The sequence below is a fragment of the Semicossyphus pulcher genome, unplaced genomic scaffold (genome assembly GCF_022749685.1).
Source record: "Semicossyphus pulcher isolate SPU_LCO1_2020_fin unplaced genomic scaffold, fSemPul1.0.p SCAF_18, whole genome shotgun sequence".
NCBI classification, from domain to species: domain Eukaryota; kingdom Metazoa; phylum Chordata; class Actinopteri; order Labriformes; family Labridae; genus Semicossyphus; species Semicossyphus pulcher.
In genome coordinates, this window is record NW_027211691.1 from 25,217,501 (window position 1) to 25,240,000 (window position 22,500).

A 22,500-nucleotide genomic window follows, 5' to 3' on the forward strand; every position below is an offset into this window, starting at 1 on the left:
CTTCGGTTTGTGAACTGTTCGACATTTTGGCCCTCGCAATGTTGGGTTTTTTTTCGAGCCAGAAGCGACCGTGTTTGGAGAAGAGGGTGGAGCTGGAAGGATGAACAAATGCTAAGCTACCAAAGTTAAGCTATTTCTGTCAAGGCTAATTCATGAGCTGGCTAATTAGCTCGTCAAAGACAGTGTTTCCAACAGAATGAGATTCTATTTGTGATGCAAGCTGACCGGGAGTTGTTTATTTATCAGACTAAAGAAGCTGAAAGAGCTTGTGGAAAGTAGCTCACCTGCTGCTCGTACACATCTATGACAGGTCAAGTGGACGAAACGCACCGGGACACTTAAAAAAGAATCGGTCTGCCCGTCACTAAGCTAACAACAGCCTGACTGCCTGCGCGGGCTGCCACAGATAAACCAGGGTATGACAAACAGTGAACGAGCTAACAAGAAGGATGGTGAGCACAGACACAGTTAGCTGCTAATCAGAGCTAACATCTAAATAAAACAATAAGTGTTGTTGGACGGTCTGTTCGTCCAATAAAGCGCACACACAGATTATCTGTCTGATATTTACATGAACAAATCTCCAAACGGCTCCAACAGCACAAACACGTCATGAAGAGAGAAATGAGCTATAGAGACCCAAACTGTAAACGCTACATAACTCCTGTTTTCACAGCAGGACAAAAACCTGAACACACATGGAGAGGAACATTTTACTGATTCGTTAACGTTTCCAGAACCTCAGAAAATCTTAATACAAGTTAAAAAGTGACTAAATGAGTGAGTGAGGGTCCTGCTCAAGGGCACTGCGGCAGCAAACTCCGTCTGCTGCGGGAGTCACACCTGAGACCTTTCAGTGACAAGACGTCGCAGCAGGAGACACCACCGCTGCTGCTGCTGCTGCTGCAGGCGAGCACACAGCTCACTGAGGCAGAGACACACACACACGCACACACACACACACACACACACACACACACACACACACACACACACAGACACAGACACACACACACACACACACACACACACACACAGACACACACACACACAGACACACACACGCACACACGCACGCACACACACACACACACACACAGACACACACACACACACACACACGCACTCCTTATTCCCTCTCAATCGCGTGACGTGCAGCTTCACAACATTAACCAATGAGTTGGCATTTAGAGGACCAATGGGGCAGCTAATCTGACGCCCGCTGTCAGCACAGATGTGTGTGTGTGTGTGTGTGTGTGTGTGTGTGTGTGTGTGTGTGTGTGTGTGTCTGTGTGAGAGACTTAAATGTTGGGATGTCTTGTGGATTATTACATATTTGCATGTGAGGTAAAATTTATATATTTTTCTGCATGAATGTTGGTTAATGACACACTGAATCTGCAGCAAACGTGTGTGTGTGTGTGTGTGTGTGTGTGTGTGAATGTAGATAACAGTTCGTGTCACAGTGAGTAAATCTTTCTGTCAGGACAACAGGAAGTGATGTCGCTCAGAGTCCAGCTACAGAACATGTTTCCCTTTTTCTGTTTCTGTGTTTCAGGACCAACTGAGAATCCTTAGTGCCTTAAACCTGCAGTCTTTCTGACGTCCAGCAGGGGGCGACTGCACTGGTTGCAAAAACAAGTGTGATTGTATAGAAGTCTATGAGACAAGGCTCCTCCTCCTCTCCTGATTTATTCCCTCAGTGAGCATGTTCCTAATGAGTTTATGGTCTCGATCTCTAGGTTTAAACCTTCTTCAGCACAGCGTGATGTTCATTTCTTAGTCTATTTTCACAAACTCCAAATATGTCTGAAGAATCATAAAATATTCTAGTATTAGCAGTTATGAGACGGTCCTTCCAATATGTCCTGGATCCATCTCTGCAGCACACAAACACATGAAACTAGCACGCATCGTCTCTTCCAGATCTGTGTTGTCAAAGCTAAAAGGGCATTTCTAACGTTAACAGAATATTCCTTTAAAACTCAGGGTCAAGTACGTTTTTGGACCTGTGCGCACCCTTACAGCATGCATTGTTAAGTACACCTCCTTTGAACCCGCTCTAAAGGCAGCATTGTCTGGTTTCAGCGTATCGGGTAAAAGCGACCGCTGACCTTCATTCATGTGAAGAGTTTCTTTGCGCTGCAGCTCCGACTCGTTAGCGCGGCTCGCTGAGGTTTCTCCCGTCCGACCGACCTTTCTTCCTGTGTGATGAATAATTAGCGGCGGGGGAGCGTCGCCATTCAGGCCGACACACACACTCTGTCTTAGTGACAGGCAGAGGGAGCAGCGGGGAGGCACGCTGCTGTTTGTGCTTTGTAATCACAGCGTGAAGGAACACACACACAGACACACAGAGTCACACAGAGACACAATCCTTCAAAGACAAAACAGCAGCTCTATGTGGAGCAAAAACTACGCACGCAGATAAATCCACAAAGTTAGGAGAATGCAAACACATTAAAATATATATGTGTGAGTGTGAGGAAGAAACACCTCATATCTTCATTTTTAAACAGCGCACGTTTTCTGACGATGCCAACACAAGACATGGAGGATGAACTTAAAAGTTAAACAGACGGTACGTTCGCTGACGTGCAGCCCATAGAAGCATGACTGCAGCTCAATGAACCAAACAACCAGCAGCCATAAGATCTCTTTTTACAGAGCATCAGACTTCCTGTTCAGTACGTCAGAAGTAAGTCCGTTTGACTCTGTGTTCACAACAAAAGCGAAGCTAACTTTTAAAAGCTGATTGTGTTTATTTTATTGGTAAAACACAGGCTGTGAGTATCCCGCCTTCCAGATGTGCTAGAAAACCAAACGCTGGCGTGTCGGGGTTCATAACATCACTTGCAGCCAAACACAGCTGGTTAACCTCCCTCCTCCTCCTGAGCTGTGTCTGATGAACTCTCCTGCTGCTTCCAGCTCCTTCAGGCTGACCAGTGCCCAGTGTGATGAGCTGTTAGCTCGGGTCAGTACCAGGATTTCTCTGATGGACACCAACTACCGGCGTTCTGTTTCAGCTGTGGAGCGCCTGTCCATCTGTCTCCGCTGAGTGGCAGTTTCACTGTATCTAGCAAGTCACAGGTGGGCTGAGATCTGTCTCACTACAGCGCTATGAAGCCACAACAAACAGATGTGACTGAGATTTAATGACAATAAACAGGCTGAGAGGATGCTGAGAGAACTACATCAGGAGGCAGGGTTGTAAAAAGTCTGAGTTCATGTTTCGTCAGGTCTGTCTGCGAGACGAGAAGCAAACAAGTTTTCTGAATGGAGTTTGGACATGTAAGAGATGCTGGCCACACAGACGCATGAACAAGGCAGATAATAAGACACACTACAAATACTATTATATTACTCCACCTTCTTCTCCTGCTATGTACTATATTTACTCTCCTGCAACTATTTTACTACAACTTCCATGTGGCCATTCCTTGTCTTAAAACACACACACACACGCACACGCACACGCACACGCACACGCACACACAGCTGGTGTCTGCCTGCTGTTGTTAGTCAATTTTTCTGGCCTACTTCTGCAGCAGCTGGCCGACTGGCAGGAACCACTGCTCCCACACACACATGAGCGCACACAGTGACACGGAGCTGTGTCAGCATACTGGTGCTACTGGTCCAGAGAGAGGGGACCGCGAGCTGAGTCAGGAGGGAAGCCAGGCGGCGGCTCGCAGGAGGGACGAGTCTGTTCTCTGTCCCCGAAATGTGTTGATACCAGCAGGGTCAAAGTCCGTCATCACCGCCTCTCGTTTTCTGTCCTCTACACTTTGATTCTTTCAGTCTTTATCTTCCACTCTTCATCCCTTTGTTTTATCTTTCACCTCTCTCGGTTTCTCCTTCTCTTTCTTTTTCATCCCTTTGTTTTATCTTTCACCTCTCGGTTTCTCCTTCTCTTTCTTTTTCATCCCTTTGTTTCATCTTTCACCTCTCTCGGTTTCTCCTTCTCTTTCTTTTTCATCCCTTTGTTTCATCTTTCACCTCTCTCGGTTTCTCCTTCTCTTTCTTTTTCATCCCTTTGTTTTATCTTTCACCTCTCTCGGTTTCTCCTTCTTTCTTTTTCATCCCTTTGTTTTATCTTTCACCTCTCTCGGTTTCTCCTTCTCTTTCTTTTTCATCCCTTTGTTTTATCTTTCACCTCTCGGTTTCTCCTTCTCTTTCTTTTTCATCCCTTTGTTTTATCTTTCACCTCTCTCGGTTTCTCCTTCTCTTTCTTTTTCATCCCTTTGTTTTATCTTTCACCTCTCGGTTTCTCCTTCTCTTTCTTTTTCATCCCTTTGTTTCATCTTTCACCTCTCTCGGTTTCTCCTTCTCTTTCTTTTTCATCCCTTTGTTTCATCTTTCACCTCTCTCGGTTTCTCCTTCTCTTTCTTTTTCATCCCTTTGTTTTATCTTTCACCTCTCTCGGTTTCTCCTTCTCTTTCTTTTTTATCCCTTTGTTTCATCTTTCACCTCTCTCGGTTTCTCCTTCTCTTTCTTTTTCATCCCTTTGTTTTATCTTTCACCTCTCTCGGTTTCTCCTTCTCTTTCTTTTTCATCCCTTTGTTTTATCTTTCACCTCTCTCGGTTTCTCCTTCTTTCTTTTTCATCCCTTTGTTTTATCTTTCACCTCTCTCGGTTTCTCCTTCTCTTTCTTTTTCATCCCTTTGTTTCATCTTTCACCTCTCTCGGTTTCTCCTTCTCTTTCTTTTTCATCCCTTTGTTTCATCTTTCACCTCTCTCGGTTTCTCCTTCTTTCTTTTTCATCCCTTTGTTTCATCTTTCACCTCTCTCGGTTTCTCCTTCTTTCTTTTTCATCCCTTTGTTTTATCTTTCACCTCTCGGTTTCTCCTTCTCTTTCTTTTTCATCCCTTTGTTTTATCTTTCTCTTTTAAAATGTGAACGGCGAGGAGAGGAAACAATGATACCAGCTTTGTTTAAAGTCTCGTTGTTCAGTCTTCTTTCCTCCATTGCTTCCCGCTCTTCTTTTTATCTTTCCTTCTACCTTTTTTATCCTTATTTTTAAAATGTGGACGACACATCTGCACCATATTTTGTTTCATATCTTACACATTTGTCCTTACCTCTCCTCCTTTCCTCATTTCCTCGTCTTCCTTTTATTCCCTCCTGCAGTATAAACTCTTCCTCTCCTTTCCTTGCATCTTCTCTTTTAATCTTCTTTAAATGTTTTAGCCACATTTACTGTGCAAAAACATCTTTTTTATTGGCATCAAATTCTGTAAAGGTCATTAAACTTGTGACGTGCAGAACATCTCCATGAATGCACCATCTTTGTGCACAGTCGAGAATGTTATTTTTGTTTTCACAGATTCAGAGCGACGTTTTATTTTTGTGTCCACATTCACCTCTCCTTTCTCAGCTCCTTTTACTGAATCCTTCCCTACCTTTATCCTCTCATTTCCTTTACTTCCTCACTACTGGTTTGCTCCCTTTCTCTCCTCTTTCCTTCACATGTTCTTCTCTCATGTCCTCCTCTTCAAACTGCCTCCTTAGTTGTTCCCTGTTATTTTCTTATTTCATTATATTTCTGTCCCTTTGGTGCCTCTACTTAACTTTTTCTTTGCTCCTCCTCCTCCTCTCTAACCCGTCCCGTCTCTCACCTCCTCGTACAGACGTGCCGATGACAAAACTGTGGAGCAAAGGACGAGTTTTGCTCATGTTTCATCCCTCGTCTGTCGCTGCTCCAGAAGCCGATCTAAGTCCAGCTGGTGACAAACGTCTGCCTGCTGCGAAGGACTCTGCTGAATCAGGAAGAACCCGGCGGCGTGTTGGGACAGTGGTGATGGACGCATCAATCTTCTAAATGAATCAAAGCTAATTCAACATCTGCCGTTTGGCAGGCGCTTTCACACAGAGCACCTCTTACAGGAAACAGGCCTCTGGGTGAGCGGGGAAGAGAACCTGGAACTTTATGTGAGGCTAAAACAAAAGCTGTTTCTCTAGCGCCGTCGCGGTTCGTAACACACGTATTTATCTTATTCATCGACATTTACACACGTATGATTCCAACAGGTGCTGCGTGAGGCATGCTGCAAGAAGTTATCTGCAGTGAACGAGTTCTAACAAAAGCAACAACTTTTACATGCACAATAACACAAACTGGCAACCTACAGGACGCAGCAGAGGCAACACCGGAGACATGGAGGGCGCCTCGCCAGACACCATTAAAGTTGGATTTATGGAGTGTGTAATGGATGACGATAAAAAGAAAACAACTGCAGTTTGCAAGGTATGCGCTTCCAAAATAAGCGACACGACGACCCCCACATCAAACCTCATCCGTCACTCCAACACCCACGAACAAAGGTACGTCAGTGTGTCTGTTTAGCTCATTTATCAGCTGGTCAAGCGCAAACTAGAAAGCTAACGTTAAGCTGAAGCTGTGTTAGACTATCAATTATGATTTTATTGAGAAGACCATTCGGGGCCACATAACCAGGGAAACTAACATAACGCGGGCGAGACGCATGCTGCAAGAAGTGAACGGTTCTCTGCAGTGAACGAGTTCTAATTAAAACAAAAACTTTGACATGACAGTAAACTTTCAGATGCAGAGAGATAAAAGAATCCAGGTGAAACTCTGCAGAAGAGCCGAGTGTATTTTAGTTTGGTCAGAAAGACATGTGCATCTGTACGTGTATTTGTCCTCCTTGGAGTCTCATGTCGTCACGGCAGCTGGGGATGCTTTTTCTGTGTTTGTTCTTTGCTGCGGGTTTTCCAGCTGGCTGGCCTAAATCTGTCCGAGTGTTTTTTTCTTCCTTTACCTCAAGTTACCTCTGAAAGTCAAATGGGCAATAACAACACAGAGATGTTACTGTGACTTTAAAAAAAATCCTCTTTGCTGCTGAACTTTGATCCTGAGTCGGACGCTTTTACTTCAACAGCATCCATCAGACACAAACTCCTCCCATCACTCCCTCATCACCGCTCCTCTGTCTCTGTACCATGGACACACTGAGCTGAACTGGGTCTAAGACAAATCTCTGTGCGCTCGGAGGAAACTGGCTGAGTCAGGAAGGAAACGAAGTGTTTGCGTTTCACCTGGGTTAGGCAGAACGAGACCATTAATCTCATTATGAAAGTATTGGGGCAAGTGGGCGGTAGGATGTGCTCATGGCCGGTGAAAGCATCATGCGACTCACTGACTGTAAGGCTGAGGACAACATGCTAATCCAAAGACGAACTGCTCTGTATAATGATGAATTGAATCACCAACACTTTTACACACGACACCAAAGACAACAGATTTAACAGACTGTGTTTGAACATCAAAGACTATCATGCCACCATAACCCTCCTCGTGTGCACAGACTCTGTGACGGAATTTTACCTCATTTTATTTTTGAATTTCATTTTTAAACCCTCAGTTTTTTCACCTCTGCCGTACCTGACATGTAACCAACATTCAGCTGCGTGAGCTCTGCAACAACAAGAGGAAGGAAGATTCGATGACACTTTTTGAGGAGCTCCTGGTGACTTGGACTCGAGTGGACTCAGGCTGCACAAGCTGTCGGCTAAAAGATGTTGAAAACGTGATTTTAATTAAAAGGAAAAATAGAAATAGTTTTCTTTATTTCAAAACAAATCAACGCTCTTCAAACGTCAGCAAACAGAGTGTAAGTCAATAAAATAGGTCAAACTGGCACGTTATCCTTTCAGCCTCTTCCTCAAGACTAAAGGTGACACTGACCAAAGAGGAGTGTAGACTGTGTGTCAGAACGACTCACTCATGGAAGGAATAAAGACAACACCTTTTTAAGGCCAATGTTTCCTGCAGAGCGGCTCCTCCTCATATGCTAAGCTAATTAGCACCTCTGTCTTACCGTGGATTAACTTTAGACGAGTCTAACTGAGTTTTAGTTTATCTAATCAAACTTTGAACAACCCTGTAAGGACAGCTAAATCTGTTGGGTGATTTGTAAACGTACAGCGGTGTATCATCTGCGTAGCGACTGATATAAATGTTCTGTTGTTCTTGCAGCTCATTGTAGCACCAGCAATGTAATAATACTACGTCATATCAGCTCTCCTGGGATTTCACCGGCTGCTGGTAAGCAAACAGTACTCCAGTGTTCCCCCAGCCTGTCCTCCTCTCTTACTGTATGTTTCTGTAATACCCGCGTGTTAGCTCTCGAAGACGAATGTGTACGCTCCACGGAGGAAGTGGCTGAGTCAGGAAGGAAACAACGTGTTTGCGTTTTACCTGGCTTAGTCAGAAAGAGACCATTAATCTCATTATGAAAGTATTGGGGCAAGCGGGTGGTAGGGTGGGCTCATGTTTCACTGAAGCCATGTGAAACTGAATAATTACAATATATGAAGATCTGATAGCATCTACAGAGATTTCACTCACTGTACGAAACGACAAAGGGGGTCATGACAAAGTGTCGGTATGTGAAGACTTGGGATGAGAGACGTCAGATGATGCGTCTCCAATGTGTCCAAAACTGAGGGAACTTTCTCACTGACTTGTTTTTCAAGAGCGCCGTACTGCAGCTTTAAGGATGTGTGTGTGTTTGTGTACTTGCTTACGGTCCGGGAAGCAGTTGTCGGGGTCCATGGCCTCCTCAGCCATCTCTGAGTACTCATCCTCTTCCTCCCCAGGCTTCCTCAGGTCCACCGTGCTGCCCTCTGATAGGCTGATGTCGTCTTTCTGCTGAATAAAAGAGTCGGAAACAACCAATCAGAAGCAGCGCCCTTCTTTGACCGTCTAATGGTATCCAATTAATCTGAGGAAAGCTCTCAACAGCACATTTAGATCCCAGCAGATCTACTGGAAGCACATTAGTCTAAACACGCTGCCCTCTGATAGGCTAATAAATCAAGACGTTTAATATTTATAGAACACTCTCATTGTTATTTTTTACTTCATGGATTTTTCTTCTTGTTTATGCCTCCTAAAATATCACACCGGACAATCTGTTAGTCTGATGTTATCGATTTGTCTTTTGACTTCAAACACGATCAATATGTTCTGGTGTTAACCATCTACGGTTCCAGTCTGGTTAACTGTAGAAACAAAAATGCCTTGACTTCGAAGGTTTTTTTGTCGGACTTTGCCTTATTTGAAAGGACAGGTGGACAGGAGATGTGGGAAGGAGAGAGGGACGACCAGGACTTACTGTATTTTCAAACCTGTGCCCTATTTTTCTTTATATTTTGGGTCTAAATAACTACAGGCTGTCATGGCTGCAATGTGGGGGCCTGATGCCTGATAACAGTACACCCACTTAAAGGGGGGAATTCACTGATGATGTTCAAGCACAAACACGGCCACAAAGTTTCGCAGCTCCGTGCAGTTTGCTCTTGTTTTGCGTCTGATTGTGGAGAGAAGCTGTGTCCACGCTCTGCTGCGCGGTGCTCAGGCATTAACTGAGCTCCACGCTGACGGAGCTCAGCTCCGTGCACAGATCGATGGTGATCAGGGAGAGGACGGGGCAGCTCTTTTAACAGTTCACTGTAAAGTCCAGACTCGACAGGTGTTTACTCGTTTCACTGTCTGTAACGCAGCTTCATTTTTTAAACGAGCGCGCAGCAGCAGCTCGTCCAGATAATAATCCCCGTCCTGCCTAACAGCTCCAGACGTCTCCACACATGTGGACAGAGTGTGCCCGTGTGCCGGGGATGAGCCTCGCACAGCCCCGGGCCGAGTGATCTCCTGATTATAATTATAATGACTAAATATTAGTAACAGACTGTTTTTACAGACAAACACATGTTTTGATCACACAAAAGGTGAATTGTCATCATGATCAGTGTAAACTCAGTGCATGACGGCCCTTATAACACTGTGCTGCAGTTCCAGCTCTCTGCAGACGGTAATATTTTCACTCTAACTGCGCGCTGCTGTTAGTGCGGCTGTTTGTGAATCAGACACTTCACCACGAGGCTTTTGCATAATAAGGGGCTAAATTTGCCCCAAATCTTTGAATAATGACCCATTTAAATACGCGCAAACGGCACCGAGACGCAGCTCTGCAGCGCATTCGACCCTCTGAATCTTTTGGTGTCATTTGCACAGGTCGGGCGCAAAAGCCGCACAATCCTTTAGTGAATTCCCCCCAAAGTGTTTGTTTTTGCCACTGACAGGCTCGGATTGTTCTTAAAATCGCTCTCTTCAAAGCCACCGGACTACAGCTGCCTCAATCAGTGAGTGCGTTTGTGTTATTGTGTGACTTTGCTGTTTCTAACGGTTAGCTCAGATCCAACACGGTATTTCTGTAACACACAAAAAACTAACTCCTGTGTTCTGTGAGGTAAAAACACTGAAGCAACCCACCCGAGATATTCAGAAACTTGTTGCACTTATTCGTCAATTAGACCCTTAAATATGTGACTAAAACAGGCGCAGGTTTAGAGATGCGTGAGCTCTGATTTAAGGTGATGTCTTTGGTAGAAGTGACACCACATCAAACCCGCGACGCCCTCCCTCTGAGTCACACAGCTTTGCTTTTGCTCCTTCAGACGTCTTTCACGAGCCCACTAGATGTTTTTCTCAATAAGACAAAAACAGATGACATTACTCTAAAGTTATAGAGGTGTATTTGGTGTTGTCTAAGGATAGTCTCCAAAATAAACTCCGTTAAGGCCACTGATGTGTTTTTATTTATTGGACAATAAAGGAGCCGCATGGAGCACAAGCACCAGATACAGTACGTGAAGTTAATTTGTGGCAGCTGTAGTAGCAGTACGAGTTCACGTGCAGCTCCAGCTTTATCTGAGTAAAGTATAGTGTGTGTTTGTGTGATCATCAGCATCATTTTGCTACGGTCGGGGCTGAATGAGTCACATCTGATGTTACATAACTGGCAGGAATCCTGGCGGAGAAAACAGAGAGGCTTCACCTTCCAAACCTTCCTCCCTCCGCCAGGAAATCTGCCGTCTGTTCACTTTGACTCTGAGATCTGGGCAAAACTAGACGTCAGGAAATCCCCCCTCGTACCCCCCATCCACACAGACTTCAATCGTGCCTGTTTGCTAAGCATCATGGGAGTTTAACTTTACAAAGGGACGAGGGAGATGGAGGGATGGGAGGCAGCGTTTCTGCTGAGGCTGTGGAGGGAAATTTGGCAAGTTGTGTTAAATATCTGGACAAAGACACAGCAGGGGTGCGTGTGTGTGTACTGTATGTGTCTGTGTGTGTGTGTGTGTGTGTGTGTGTGTGTGTGGACAGGTGAACCAACCTGAGTCAACAGCTAACTCATGAATACATTCAGAGTCTGGGAACAGAGAGAGGCGGCTGTGACGAATGCCAGCCTTGGACACACACACACGCAAAGGTGAGGGCAAACGGACATGAATACACACCTAATCTCTGACACACACCTACACGTGAAAGGGATACACACATAACCTGGATAATGTAACACACGCACACACACACATGCGGCAGCCTTGGGCAGTAACCTCCTGACAGTTGACGTCCATAATGAGGAGTTTAAATGTATTTCTACTCATAAGCTGTTTCTATTGTGCAGCCAGAGAGCGGCACGTTTAACGCCTGCTGAGGCACAAGCCGCGTCATCAGATCACTTTCATGAACTCTTTTTAAGAGCTTCAAATCTATTCCCTTAATTATCAGAAGATTCTCAATATGAATGAAACATGTGTAATATAACTTAAGCTAACACAGAGGTGGAGCTGCTGGCATGTTATAGCCAGGTGTATGCAGTATAAGGGTCAGTGAGTAATCTATAAACTCAACAGAAGTGGTCTGCCACTGCCCACATTGGTAATTTGGCTATTTGTGTATTAACGCTTTGTGACGAGGGCAATCCCACTGCACCGGTCCAAAGGGTTCACATGGGAAGAAACAGGCTGCAAATTCAATAACACACGCAGGCGTCCAAAACAAATGCAGCGACAGAAACGCTGCAAATCCAGTCAACACAACGGAAGTGCTCCAGGCCTGTAGGGGGCGCTGGGTGTAACAGCTTTGTTATTGATGGGAGAGAGAGAGACGAGGCAGTGAATGTGTTATCAGGCTTCATCATGTTAGACGCTGCTGGATGATGTCCCACTTTATAACCTGAGCGAAGAAATCACACTTCACCATCAACAGCTTTGCTAAAGTAACCGCTGCTAAGTGTAGCTTCTGTTAGCTACCTGGTATTTGTCTCACAGTTAGCTGTGCAGCTAGCGGTAGGCTGCTTTGAGTTGACTCTGCGCTGTGTCTGAGCACAGGAAAGTGATTCAATTAACTCTACTAACGAGCACTCAGTGTCAGAGTCCAGGTGAGTCACGGTAAATATCCTGGCTAACGTTAACGTTACTCCCTGTCGTCAAACTCCACCATCACTCCCCAGTGAGTCCACCCCCCCCCCACCCGGGCCTGACCGGGCGGTTCCTGTGCCAGTTTGAGGAGAGAACACAAACACACCTCTGCGCTCAGAGCCCAGCACCGGGCAGAATCAGCTGATAGTACTGCTAGCTGCACAGCTAACTTGTGCTAATGGAAGCAACATTTCGATCTTGCTCTCGGCTGTTACTGAGCGCCCCCTACAGGCCTGGAGCACTTCTGCTGTGTCGACTGGATTTGCAGTGTTTCCCTTTTGCGTGTGTTTTCTGGGTTCGTGAGCTTCTGACTTTGGATTGTTTCTGTGTTTGCAGCATTTTTCATTTTAATGCATTTGTTTCGGCTTTTTGCAGCATGTTTCTGTTATTTGCAGCGCGTTTCTGTCGTTGCAGCTGTTTTGAACTTTAGCCTGTGTTTTTGGGTTTGCAGCCTGTTCTTCTAATGTAAACTGGCTCTTTGCAGCGTGCTTGCTCTTGTCGGCCACCGTACTTATGGACCTAAAAGCTGTAAAAACATAGATGTTATACCTATTAAAATTCTGTAGGTAAAACTCGAGCTACTAAGGTTTTTAATGGCAGCTAAACTTAAACAGGACTCTTTAGCTGCCTGCTTATTGTTCCTGTGCGTTTTCTATTCATACTTTATACATTATTAACGAAGGTTAAAGTGAGGACACACACATTCACACTCCTAATGTGGCCATAAATTCCTTCGCTCAACTCTGCTTTCGTCCCTCCTCCCTTTAAAAACTCTGATTTAAAGGTTGAAGCTAAACGCAGACAGCAGACTGAAAATGTTCTCGTGTTCTCGTCAGGAAGGTTCTCCGTCTGCAGCTGCCGCAGCGACAGCAGACATTTCCTTCACTCTCATCTAAAGTGAAGCGTGTCGTGTTGTTTGTCTTCACTAGGCAGCAGGAGCGGCATGTTCGCTGCTAACGAGGACGCGCGCGGCTCACTTTGTCTCTGCAGTCGGACGTTTTGTGCCAACAAAAGCAGAAATAAGTCATATTTTATCTTCAACGCAGCGAGAGGAGACAGAGAGGCAAACTACAGATTGATAGACGCAGATATGCAGAGCTACTTCAAATTTTGTGAGATGAGTGCTTAATCTGAAACAGCTGATGAGAATCAGGCGAAGATAAACTCAGACAGGGAGTAACACGGGAAGCGAACCCTGCACACATTTCATCGACAGTCTGACAGCAGGTTTATGGTTCAACCTCTCGACTTCAACACGTTCAAATTAAGCTCACACTGCACCTGAACCACAAACACAAGTTATTTAGTGTACAGAGTCATTTATCTGTAACCTGAGCGTTAGGATTGCACAAGAATTCTCTGTTTTCTGCTGCTTCATGTTTCCAGCTGAACTCAGAGCAGCACAAGCAGCCTGATGGAGGTTTTTTTTTACACACGTATCAGAAGTTTTTTAGCTTTTGTTGTTGTTTTATGAAACTTTCAGAGTATCAAAAAGAGGCACTCAGGATGCTTCTTCTGCCTGCAGGACAAATTCAATACTGCCCAGCAGGAGTGCAGACTCTCTGCGACATGGGCTCCTAAATCCATTCACATCCTCATATACAGACTGTGTATGTTGTAATTAAATATATTACACTGACAGTAACACAGGTTATGCTCTATAAGAGAGCAGACATCTCGCACCCTTCTTCACGCCTAACGGAAGAGGTGTTGTACGAAAGGTCACGTGTCTGATCACTCACGTTTCTGAGCGCACCTGAACGCAGCATAACCCCCCGAAACAGGGCAGTGAGGGAGACATGCCCGGACTTGTTTACTGCAGCTACTACGGAGACATCAGTGATCGCTGAGGGACTCTTTTTCTCGTGTGTGCGTCCATGAACATGTAATTTGATGCACAGAACCAACAGTTGTTCCAGTGAGAAGACAATCTCCTTAAAGGCGTTCATCTCTGGTGTTACGCTGCTTGTATCAAATATTTGGTGTGATAGGTGTTTTCACAGAGTAACACCGATAATGTGCTTGTCTGCAGTCTGACTTGTTCACAGTGGATCTGTGATGTAACTTGAGCTCGGGCTGCAGTTTGTATCACAGCAGCAGGAGAAAAGAGCTGTTTTGATGTCGACAGGTGACAGGAGAAATCAAAGCAGAGCTGCAGCGTCTGTCTCCCACCACCTGTCTCTGCAGACAACACCTGTACATCTGTTAGCCAGGGCCTGAACTCTACAGGGGTCAGAGGTCGCCGGATAGAGACTGCGGGGGCGAGAGGAGAGACGGGGGGCTCACAGTCAGTTTTACAAGCTGCCTTTTCAGGGCGGCAGACACACACACACACACACACACACATACACACACACACACAGCTGCAGTGGACAGGGTACACCTGGAGGAAAATAAAGACACAGACACACAAGCTCAGGTGTTTCGAGCCGAGCTATGTGTCTGCTTCAAACTTTTAAGAGTCTGGGGGCAGAAGTGACACACACACACACACACACACACACACACACACACACACACACACACACACACAGGGTCTTGGCTGTGAACTATATACCTAATGTCAGCAGTGTGAGTCTCATGTTGACCTGACATGAACCTGTCCTGTAGTCTGAGCTGGTCTTTAACTGGTTTGGTGCTCGGTCCACACGACGAGTGTAGACGAGTGTTAGCACCCTTTCATAACTCATCTCTGTCCATGCTAATGCACCAAAATATCCCCGTGACGGGCGCTGCCATCTTGTGAAGGTGACATCATTTGGAGCCAGAGCTGTGCAGTAGAGATCGGCGGGTGGAGCCACTTCCGCTAACCAAACACACACTTATACCCGAAGACGTTTAACAGCAGAACAGCTTCTTGTGTCGGTCTGAAGCAGATATTCACGCTGATGGAAAGTTCAATGACTGTAGTGTTAGCGTTAGTTACGTCTCCTCTCGCCGTTCCTCCTCTACTCTGCTACTTGGGAACAGAACGCTGCAGGAGCCCCATTTGTCCACAGAGCTGTCAATCATGAGGCCACGCCCCCTTTTTATAGCATCAAATAACTAATTAAAGTAAACTTGTTAGAAAAATAAACACTTGGACATAAATCAGCATGATAAGAACTAACTATAATGACAGAAACCATGTTTGAGAAAAATGTATTTGACGTGTATTTTGATTTTATAGTTTGACTCATGTCCCATCTGTTAACATGGAGGAGGCGGGCTTTATGAGCTATACTGCAGCCAGCCAGCAGGGGGCGATAGAGAGGGTTTGGACTCACTTTGAGGGAGCTGCTCTTTCTGGTTTCTTTCTGCACTGTCATCAAGGTTTGTCTTCGTTTCGGATCAGTGTAAAGCTGGAGCATATACGTCGTGTAAATGATGCATTATAACAACAAGCGTTGTGGTGCTTACGCAGCCTGACTGTCACTCTGAGCAGATCGTCCGACGAGGGGCTGATTCACTGTGCTGAGTTTTGGTTTTTAAAGTAGATTCAGGCTTCTTTGACTTTTTGTGAACTCTTCTCTCAAACTGGAAGTCAAAAGGTTGTATGAGAAGATAAATATCGCTCTCAGAATTAAAGGCATCAGTCAGTTAGCTTAGCATAGCTTAGCTTAAAAGACGGGGATAACAGCTCTCCCGGTTCAGTCACCTGCCGACATTATCTTGCTCTTGGTTTGAGTGTCTCTGACTGAAATTTAAAAACTAAACCGATAAGAAGCTAAAAACACTCACAGACAATAAATGATCTAATCACTGCCTTTAAGAGACTTTTAAATGATCTGACTGTGAGGCTTTGACGCACATGTGACACTGTGATTGTTTAGAGCAGTCACAGCAAGAATAAACAAAGGTCAACTTTAACAGCTGCCACTGTGAACACTTCGGCCTGACCTTTGACCTTGGATGTCGACCATGCCCGCCTCCAGCAGCCGATTCAGGCTTTATGAGACGGTAAAACCAGGTTCAGTGATTCATGATGCCATTAGAGCGCAGGTCAGCTATTTAATCATTACATAACCAAACACGGGGTCTATTAAAACAGAGAGCCGCAGCAGCTTAACAGCTTCTATTTACAGTGAGACGTTTGTGTACAGAAAATAAATTACACACAACAGACCTGCAGGAGAGGAGAGATGGGGCGAGAGATACGGAGAGGTGGAGGAGAGAGAGAGAGGGGGCGATAGCAGAGAAAGAAAGAGAAAAACAGGTGGGAGAGAGGTCGAGATAACGAGAGAGGAGATGAATGAATGTGCATCTGCTAGCATGGCTGTTAGCTTAGCTTTTATCTGCCCCTACCTACCTGGCTGCATAAAGAAGACTTTGTTGTTCTATTGATCACTTTAAATCTATTTCTTTAAAGCTTGAAGAAGATAAACACCTCTTAAATCTCAGGAAAGCTAGCGGATGTCGCCTGTGTGTTTCTGGACTGTGGAAATGAAGCCTCAGGTTCAGGATGAGGCCGTCGCCATGTTGGATTCTGGAGCCAGAAGTGACCACGTTTGTAGGAGAGGGTGGAGCCGTGGACGAGCGAGGGGTTAGCTAACGCCAAGTTATTAAAGCTAACAGTCTGTGTCCGTGGTCGGTTCATTACCTGGTGAACGAGCAAGTTTAACTTCCTGTTTCCCACAGAGCTGTTCCCCTTCAAAATAAGATTTATCGCCCAAAATTACGACTTTATTCTGGAGATCTCAGAAGTCTTTAATGTGGCTAATCCTCGTAGGCAGGGCACCAGAGCATGCACTACGTTTTCTAGCATGTAAGTCAGCCAATACAGCTGTGAAATCACGGCTCTCTGTAGGGCACTTGATATTTTTCCACAAGAAGGCATCCTGGAGACTTCATCACATTTGCTCCACTGCAAAGACAGGAAGGGCACCTCTCAAGCATCCTAGCGGTCATTTCATCTCTTGTTTCCTCCACCGGAGCGGCCTCCTTAAGGTCACGTAGCCGTGTTTTCTCCACTCACATTCCTTCCTGGAAGGTCCTTTTCACATGGTCTCCACTGGAAGGAGCGTTACCAGGTTCCTTGAACTGAGAGTTTTCTGCACTAAAATGCACCCTGGACGGCACCTTTCTCCACTGCAAGGGCCACTGAAGAGACGTCCCTCTCCCCAGCAACGTTTTCCAGCTCCAACTGGCTCCTTTGGATGTGAAGGAGCAGCGGCTCTTCTCCTGAGCTCCCTCCAGATGTCTGAGCTCCTTCCCCTCTCTCTAAGGCTGAGCCCAGACACCCTGCAGAGGAAACTCATTTCAGCCGCTTGTATCTGCGATCTCATTCTTTCGGTCGACCCTTCAGGTCCCTCTTCAGCACGACGGTCCGGTACAACGCCCGGATTACTGCAGACGCTGCACCGATCTGTCAGTCAATCTCACGATCCAAGTTACCCTCATTCGTGAACAACATCTGGAAAAACTTAAACTCACTTCACTTGAGGCAGAGACTCTCTCCCCGCCCGGAGGAGGCAATCCACTGTTTCCTGCAGAGAACCACGGCCTCAGACTGGGAGGTGCTGACTCTCTTGACCCTTAGGGCCACTTGATCATGTTTCCCCTGTAGGAAACACTTTCTAGAGGAAACTTAATGTTGTTCTTGTTCTCTCATCTGGCGGGGCAACATTAACTTTTGGCTTGAGCAATGTCATCAAGCTACGTGACCCAACAACAGACATCTCTACGACACTGCTGGTACCGTCTTGGAGGAAACCTCTGCAGAGCATGAGACAGAGCGGCACTCACAGAAAAGAGAGAAGGCTTTAAATAACGCTCAGCACGGTGTTGATGTGTCGGTAAGATGAGGGTTTAGTCCTGCGCCAAAGCAAAACAAACAGATATCCTGAGCTGCAACATGAGGAGCTGCTGGTAACACTGCTGCCTCGCTCTGCCTCTCTGTCGTCCTCTCTTCCTCTCAAGACTTACTGAACCCTTTACCTCTGTTTCACCCCTCTATTGTTCACCGGGGGCTCATCTATCAGAAATGTAACCTAAACCAAGAATAACCGGGGCCGTAGATGTCGGTCCTTGAGGTCTGAGGTCTGTGTTGATTCCTCCTCAGGCTGAGATTTGTGAGTTTCATCCGTGATGACACTGTCGCTGTGTGAGCGCTGAACAACACCCGTCTGTTGAACACACAGGACAGGAAGGTCAAAAGTGTGGCGATGGACGGGGCGTGTCTTCACAGCGGTCAGGATGAGGAGAAAAGGGGGCGGGGCTGGTCGAGGGGTTCAGTTAGACTAGAAAAGAACTCTTACTTTTTATTTAGTTTATTTATAGTTGAAACAACCGAGTTCAGCGACCAGAAGGCTCGGTCTGAGTCAAGGAGGGAAGTTCAGGTCATTTTAAAGTTATAAAAGAAGTAATGCTGAAGTCACGTCTGAGTCACTGTGATCATGTTAGAGTCCTAAAGGTTACGCCCGAGTCATCAGAGGTCCGAGTCATGCAAACACAACACTGGTGAAGCTGCAGACTCAGCTCGACCTTGACCACAGAAAGAGATCGAGCTGTACTTTAACCGAGCTGCTGACTGAGAGCACAGAGACTCAACTTATGTAACGAGAAAATTCAGTGTAACCTCCAAACCATCCTGGATCAGTTTCTGAACACAACTTCAGTTTGACCGGACTCATTAATACAATTCTTCCACTTAAATCTCCCGAGAGGATCTCTGATGTTGTGTGGACGTTGGCGCCCCCTGTGGACAAAGCTGAACGTCTCTTTGCTGATCCTGTTCGTGTGTGAGTCGTGTTTTGTGATGAGAAATCTCCTCCTGCTTTCTTTGAACACTCAAACGTATCAGTCTTTATGTTTCTGCAGCGTGCTGTTAATCACACGCATTAAATATAAGCATACAGGAGGTGTTGCAAAGGTGTTGCTGTCCCAGTTTGAGCTGTGGTTCTGTTTCCAGTGTCTTTCAGGTTTGTTTAACACAGACTACATAAAAGATGGCCGACATGACGGCTCCCCAAACCCTCTCTGTCGCCCCCTGCTGACTGGCTGCAGTGTAGCTCATAAAGCCCGCCTCCTCCATGTTAACAGATGGGACATGAGTCAAACTATAAAATCAAAATACACGTCAAATACATTTTTCTCAAACATGGTTTCTGTCATTATAGTTAGTTCTTATCATGCTGATTTATGTCCAAGTGTTCATTTTTGTGACAAATTTATTTTTAATTAGTTATTTGATGCTAAGGGGGTGTGGCCTCATGATTGACAGCTCTGTGGACAAATGGGGCTGCTGCTGTTCCCGAGTGACAGAGAAGAGGAGGAACGTTCCAAGTCATGTCAGGGGAACACTTCCCAACAGGTTTCCAACAGTGTCTGGAGCATCGCAGGAGAAGAATCAGAGAGCAGAGATCTTACAGAACACACGGCTCAACACGAGGCCTCGCCTCTCTCTCCTTTTCTATGTCGAACGTTCAACTCGATTAAGAGCAGAGGAGATAAAGTCGAGATGTTAGAGAGGGAGAGACAGAAAACAGCCTGGCTGCATCACACGCACGCACACACACACACACACACACACACACACACACACACACACACACACACACACACACACACACACACCCTGGAAACATAGCTTGATGCTAAAGAGTTGTGAAAGCAGTGATGCTCTCTGACTCCCCCTCTCTGTCTCTCGCTCACTTCCTGTTGTCCTGACCCCCCCACTACACTCTCATCTATCTGTCTCGCTCTCTCTTTCAAACACACACAGGCGCGCGCACACACACACACACACTCTTGCTCTCACTCGACAACAGCCGTTTTGGGGGGAAAAATATGCTCCAGAGTTTTGTTCTATTTACGCTGCCCTTTCACATCAGGTCAACGTGTGTTTCTGTGCATGTGTGTGTGTGTGTGCATGTGTGTGTGTGTGTGTGTGTGTGTGTTGTGCAGCTCTCACTGCATTTGCATGTATCACCTCATGGCTAACTGGCTCCCGCAGCATGCGAACACACAGAGCGAGACTGAAGCTAGAACAGAGCGGAAGGAGCCTCTTCTTCTTACACATTACTGAATGAAAACAGAGTCAAATATCGAACACAGAGAAAGGAGCAGGTGAGTTTGTGACCTTGTCACCTGCGCCCCCTTCTAACAGAGAAAGATTTGTGTTTGAAAGGGATTGTTCTCGTCTCGATGGATCGTAGTTAGAGCTGTTCTGTTTGGTGACCTGGAAGAACTTCAGGCTCCTTCAGCTTTCACGTCTCGTCTCTAACTTTGCTTTTACTCTGAACTGACTTTGCTACAAACATTTAAAATGGTTTGAGGTCTTTAAAGCTCAAACATGACACAAAGTAGTGGACCTGATGCGAGCTGATCATTTATAAAAATATGTCTTACAACTTATTTTACCCTGAGACATTACAGACCGGACCGTTAGCATACAGAGAGGAGGAGACCAGACGTCTGTGACGGGTCGGGTCCATGAAGCAGGAGATACAAGCAGGTTTAAGGCCCTCCAGGATTTTGCAGCGTTTTCTGTGATTGTTGCTGCCAAAGTGTCTGCAGCTTTGTTGCAATGCGAGTTGTGATGATTTTATGGGATGCACGATATTTTGCCAATATCCGATATGCCGATATTTTCCAACCCTTTTTGCCGATTTCGATACCGATATATTAGGCTCATGTTTTTTATCCACCTAACTGCAGAGAACATCAAGTCTCCCCTGTAGTGGGATTGATATCATGCCTGCTCTTATTGTAGTGGCCAAAAACTGCCACACCGCAGACATCGTGCACCCTTCTTCATGCTTGACCGAAGAGGCGTTGTACAAAAGGTCACATTTCTGAGCGCACCTGAATGCAGCATCCCCCCGAAACACGGCAGTGAGGGAGACATGCCCGGACTTGTTTGCTGCACCTACTACGGAGACATCAGTGATCGCAGACGGACTCTTTTTATCGTGTGTGCGTCCGTGAATATGTGAGCTAGTTTTGCTCTGATGTTTATGTTCCTCTCTGTTAGCGTCGGCTTTGGCCGCGAGTGTATTTTCGGTGTGTTTGATGTTAAGTCGGTAAAATGAGGAGAATGGGAGCTAACTGTTAGCTAGTTAAGAGCTGTGAATGTTTAACTTGTTCATCAGCTCGAGTTTCTGATTTTTCTGAGTTTCTTTTATGTGTATATTGTTGAGAACTTTGTGCAGGCAGCGCGCACACTTTTGCTGATTTAACGTCGTAGCATTACGTCAAACTTTGTTAGGGAATCATCGAGTGTTCACGCAGAATTAAAGCGTTGTTTTATCGCCGCAAAAATATCAGCAGGAAAATGACATATCTGCTGATGCTGATAACATGCCTCCTTACTTCCTGTCCCTTCAGTCCATGGAGTTTAATGAAATGCTTATTTCACCCTGCACGTGCACATTCAATGCTGTCCATATGTGCAAAGGTGAATCTACTTATCTCTCTTTTTACATTCACTCTGTTCTACTCGTTATTTAGGCGGCTGCGTCAGAATAAAACAATTGATATGAGAGGGGGATTATTATCTCACTGGCACATGAGCGCTGACACACACATCTGTACCACGTAGCTACTACAGTAAAAGACGCCCTCAGTTTATAGAACATCGCAGACCTCAGGGATACTGGAAGATCAAAGAAGTGACTTTGGTGACATAAACGACTTCATGCGTGTGAGGGAGACAGGATGATCGGTCAAATTTGCAGAAAAGTTGCAGCAATTGGTTGGCTGCTACAACTGTTGATCAGGTTGGATGCAACAACATCTCCCAACTCATCTAACCGTTTATGATGTCTTATCATACGGTATCACATCTATTTTATTTTATACTAACACAAGTTTTTAATCCCAACTCAAATCCTGCAGCTGTCTGTGACCCTGAGCTTCAGTAAAGGTGCCCCTCTCGCCCCGTGCATCACGTTTATGGTTTAAAATCTAACGTACATGCAGATAAAACACGGTGAAAACTGATTTTCTCTTTGGCTGATTTTAAAGATCGCGTTCAGGTGGAGTTAAACATGATGTTTTCTACACACAAAGAGTGTGAGTAGAGAGCATCAGAGAGACGGGAACATGTTATTGATTCTCATCATGTCAGAACACCTCAGATTCATCCTGTGAGACGTTCAGGGTCCCGACCCAAAGTTCAGAAAACACTGTGATAGAGGGCCGTAGTGAGAGAGAGAACAGGTGCACAACATGATTAAAGAGGAGGGGTGATGATGAACTGAGTCAGCACAGGTGTGTACGCACACTCAC

The 22,500-nt window shown here is 45.6% G+C and overlaps 1 protein-coding gene across 1 annotated transcript in view; it reads right to left on the reverse strand.

Moving 5' to 3' along the window:
- Positions 1-22,500, reverse strand: part of LOC138595705 (sodium channel protein type 3 subunit alpha-like) — a 153,263-nt gene that overhangs the window by 28,240 nt on the left and 102,523 nt on the right. Inside the window, exon 22 of the mRNA XM_069667072.1 lies at positions 8,551-8,674. Within this exon, the coding sequence (XP_069523173.1) occupies positions 8,551-8,674 (124 nt within the window). The remainder of the gene's footprint in view (positions 1-8,550; positions 8,675-22,500) is intronic.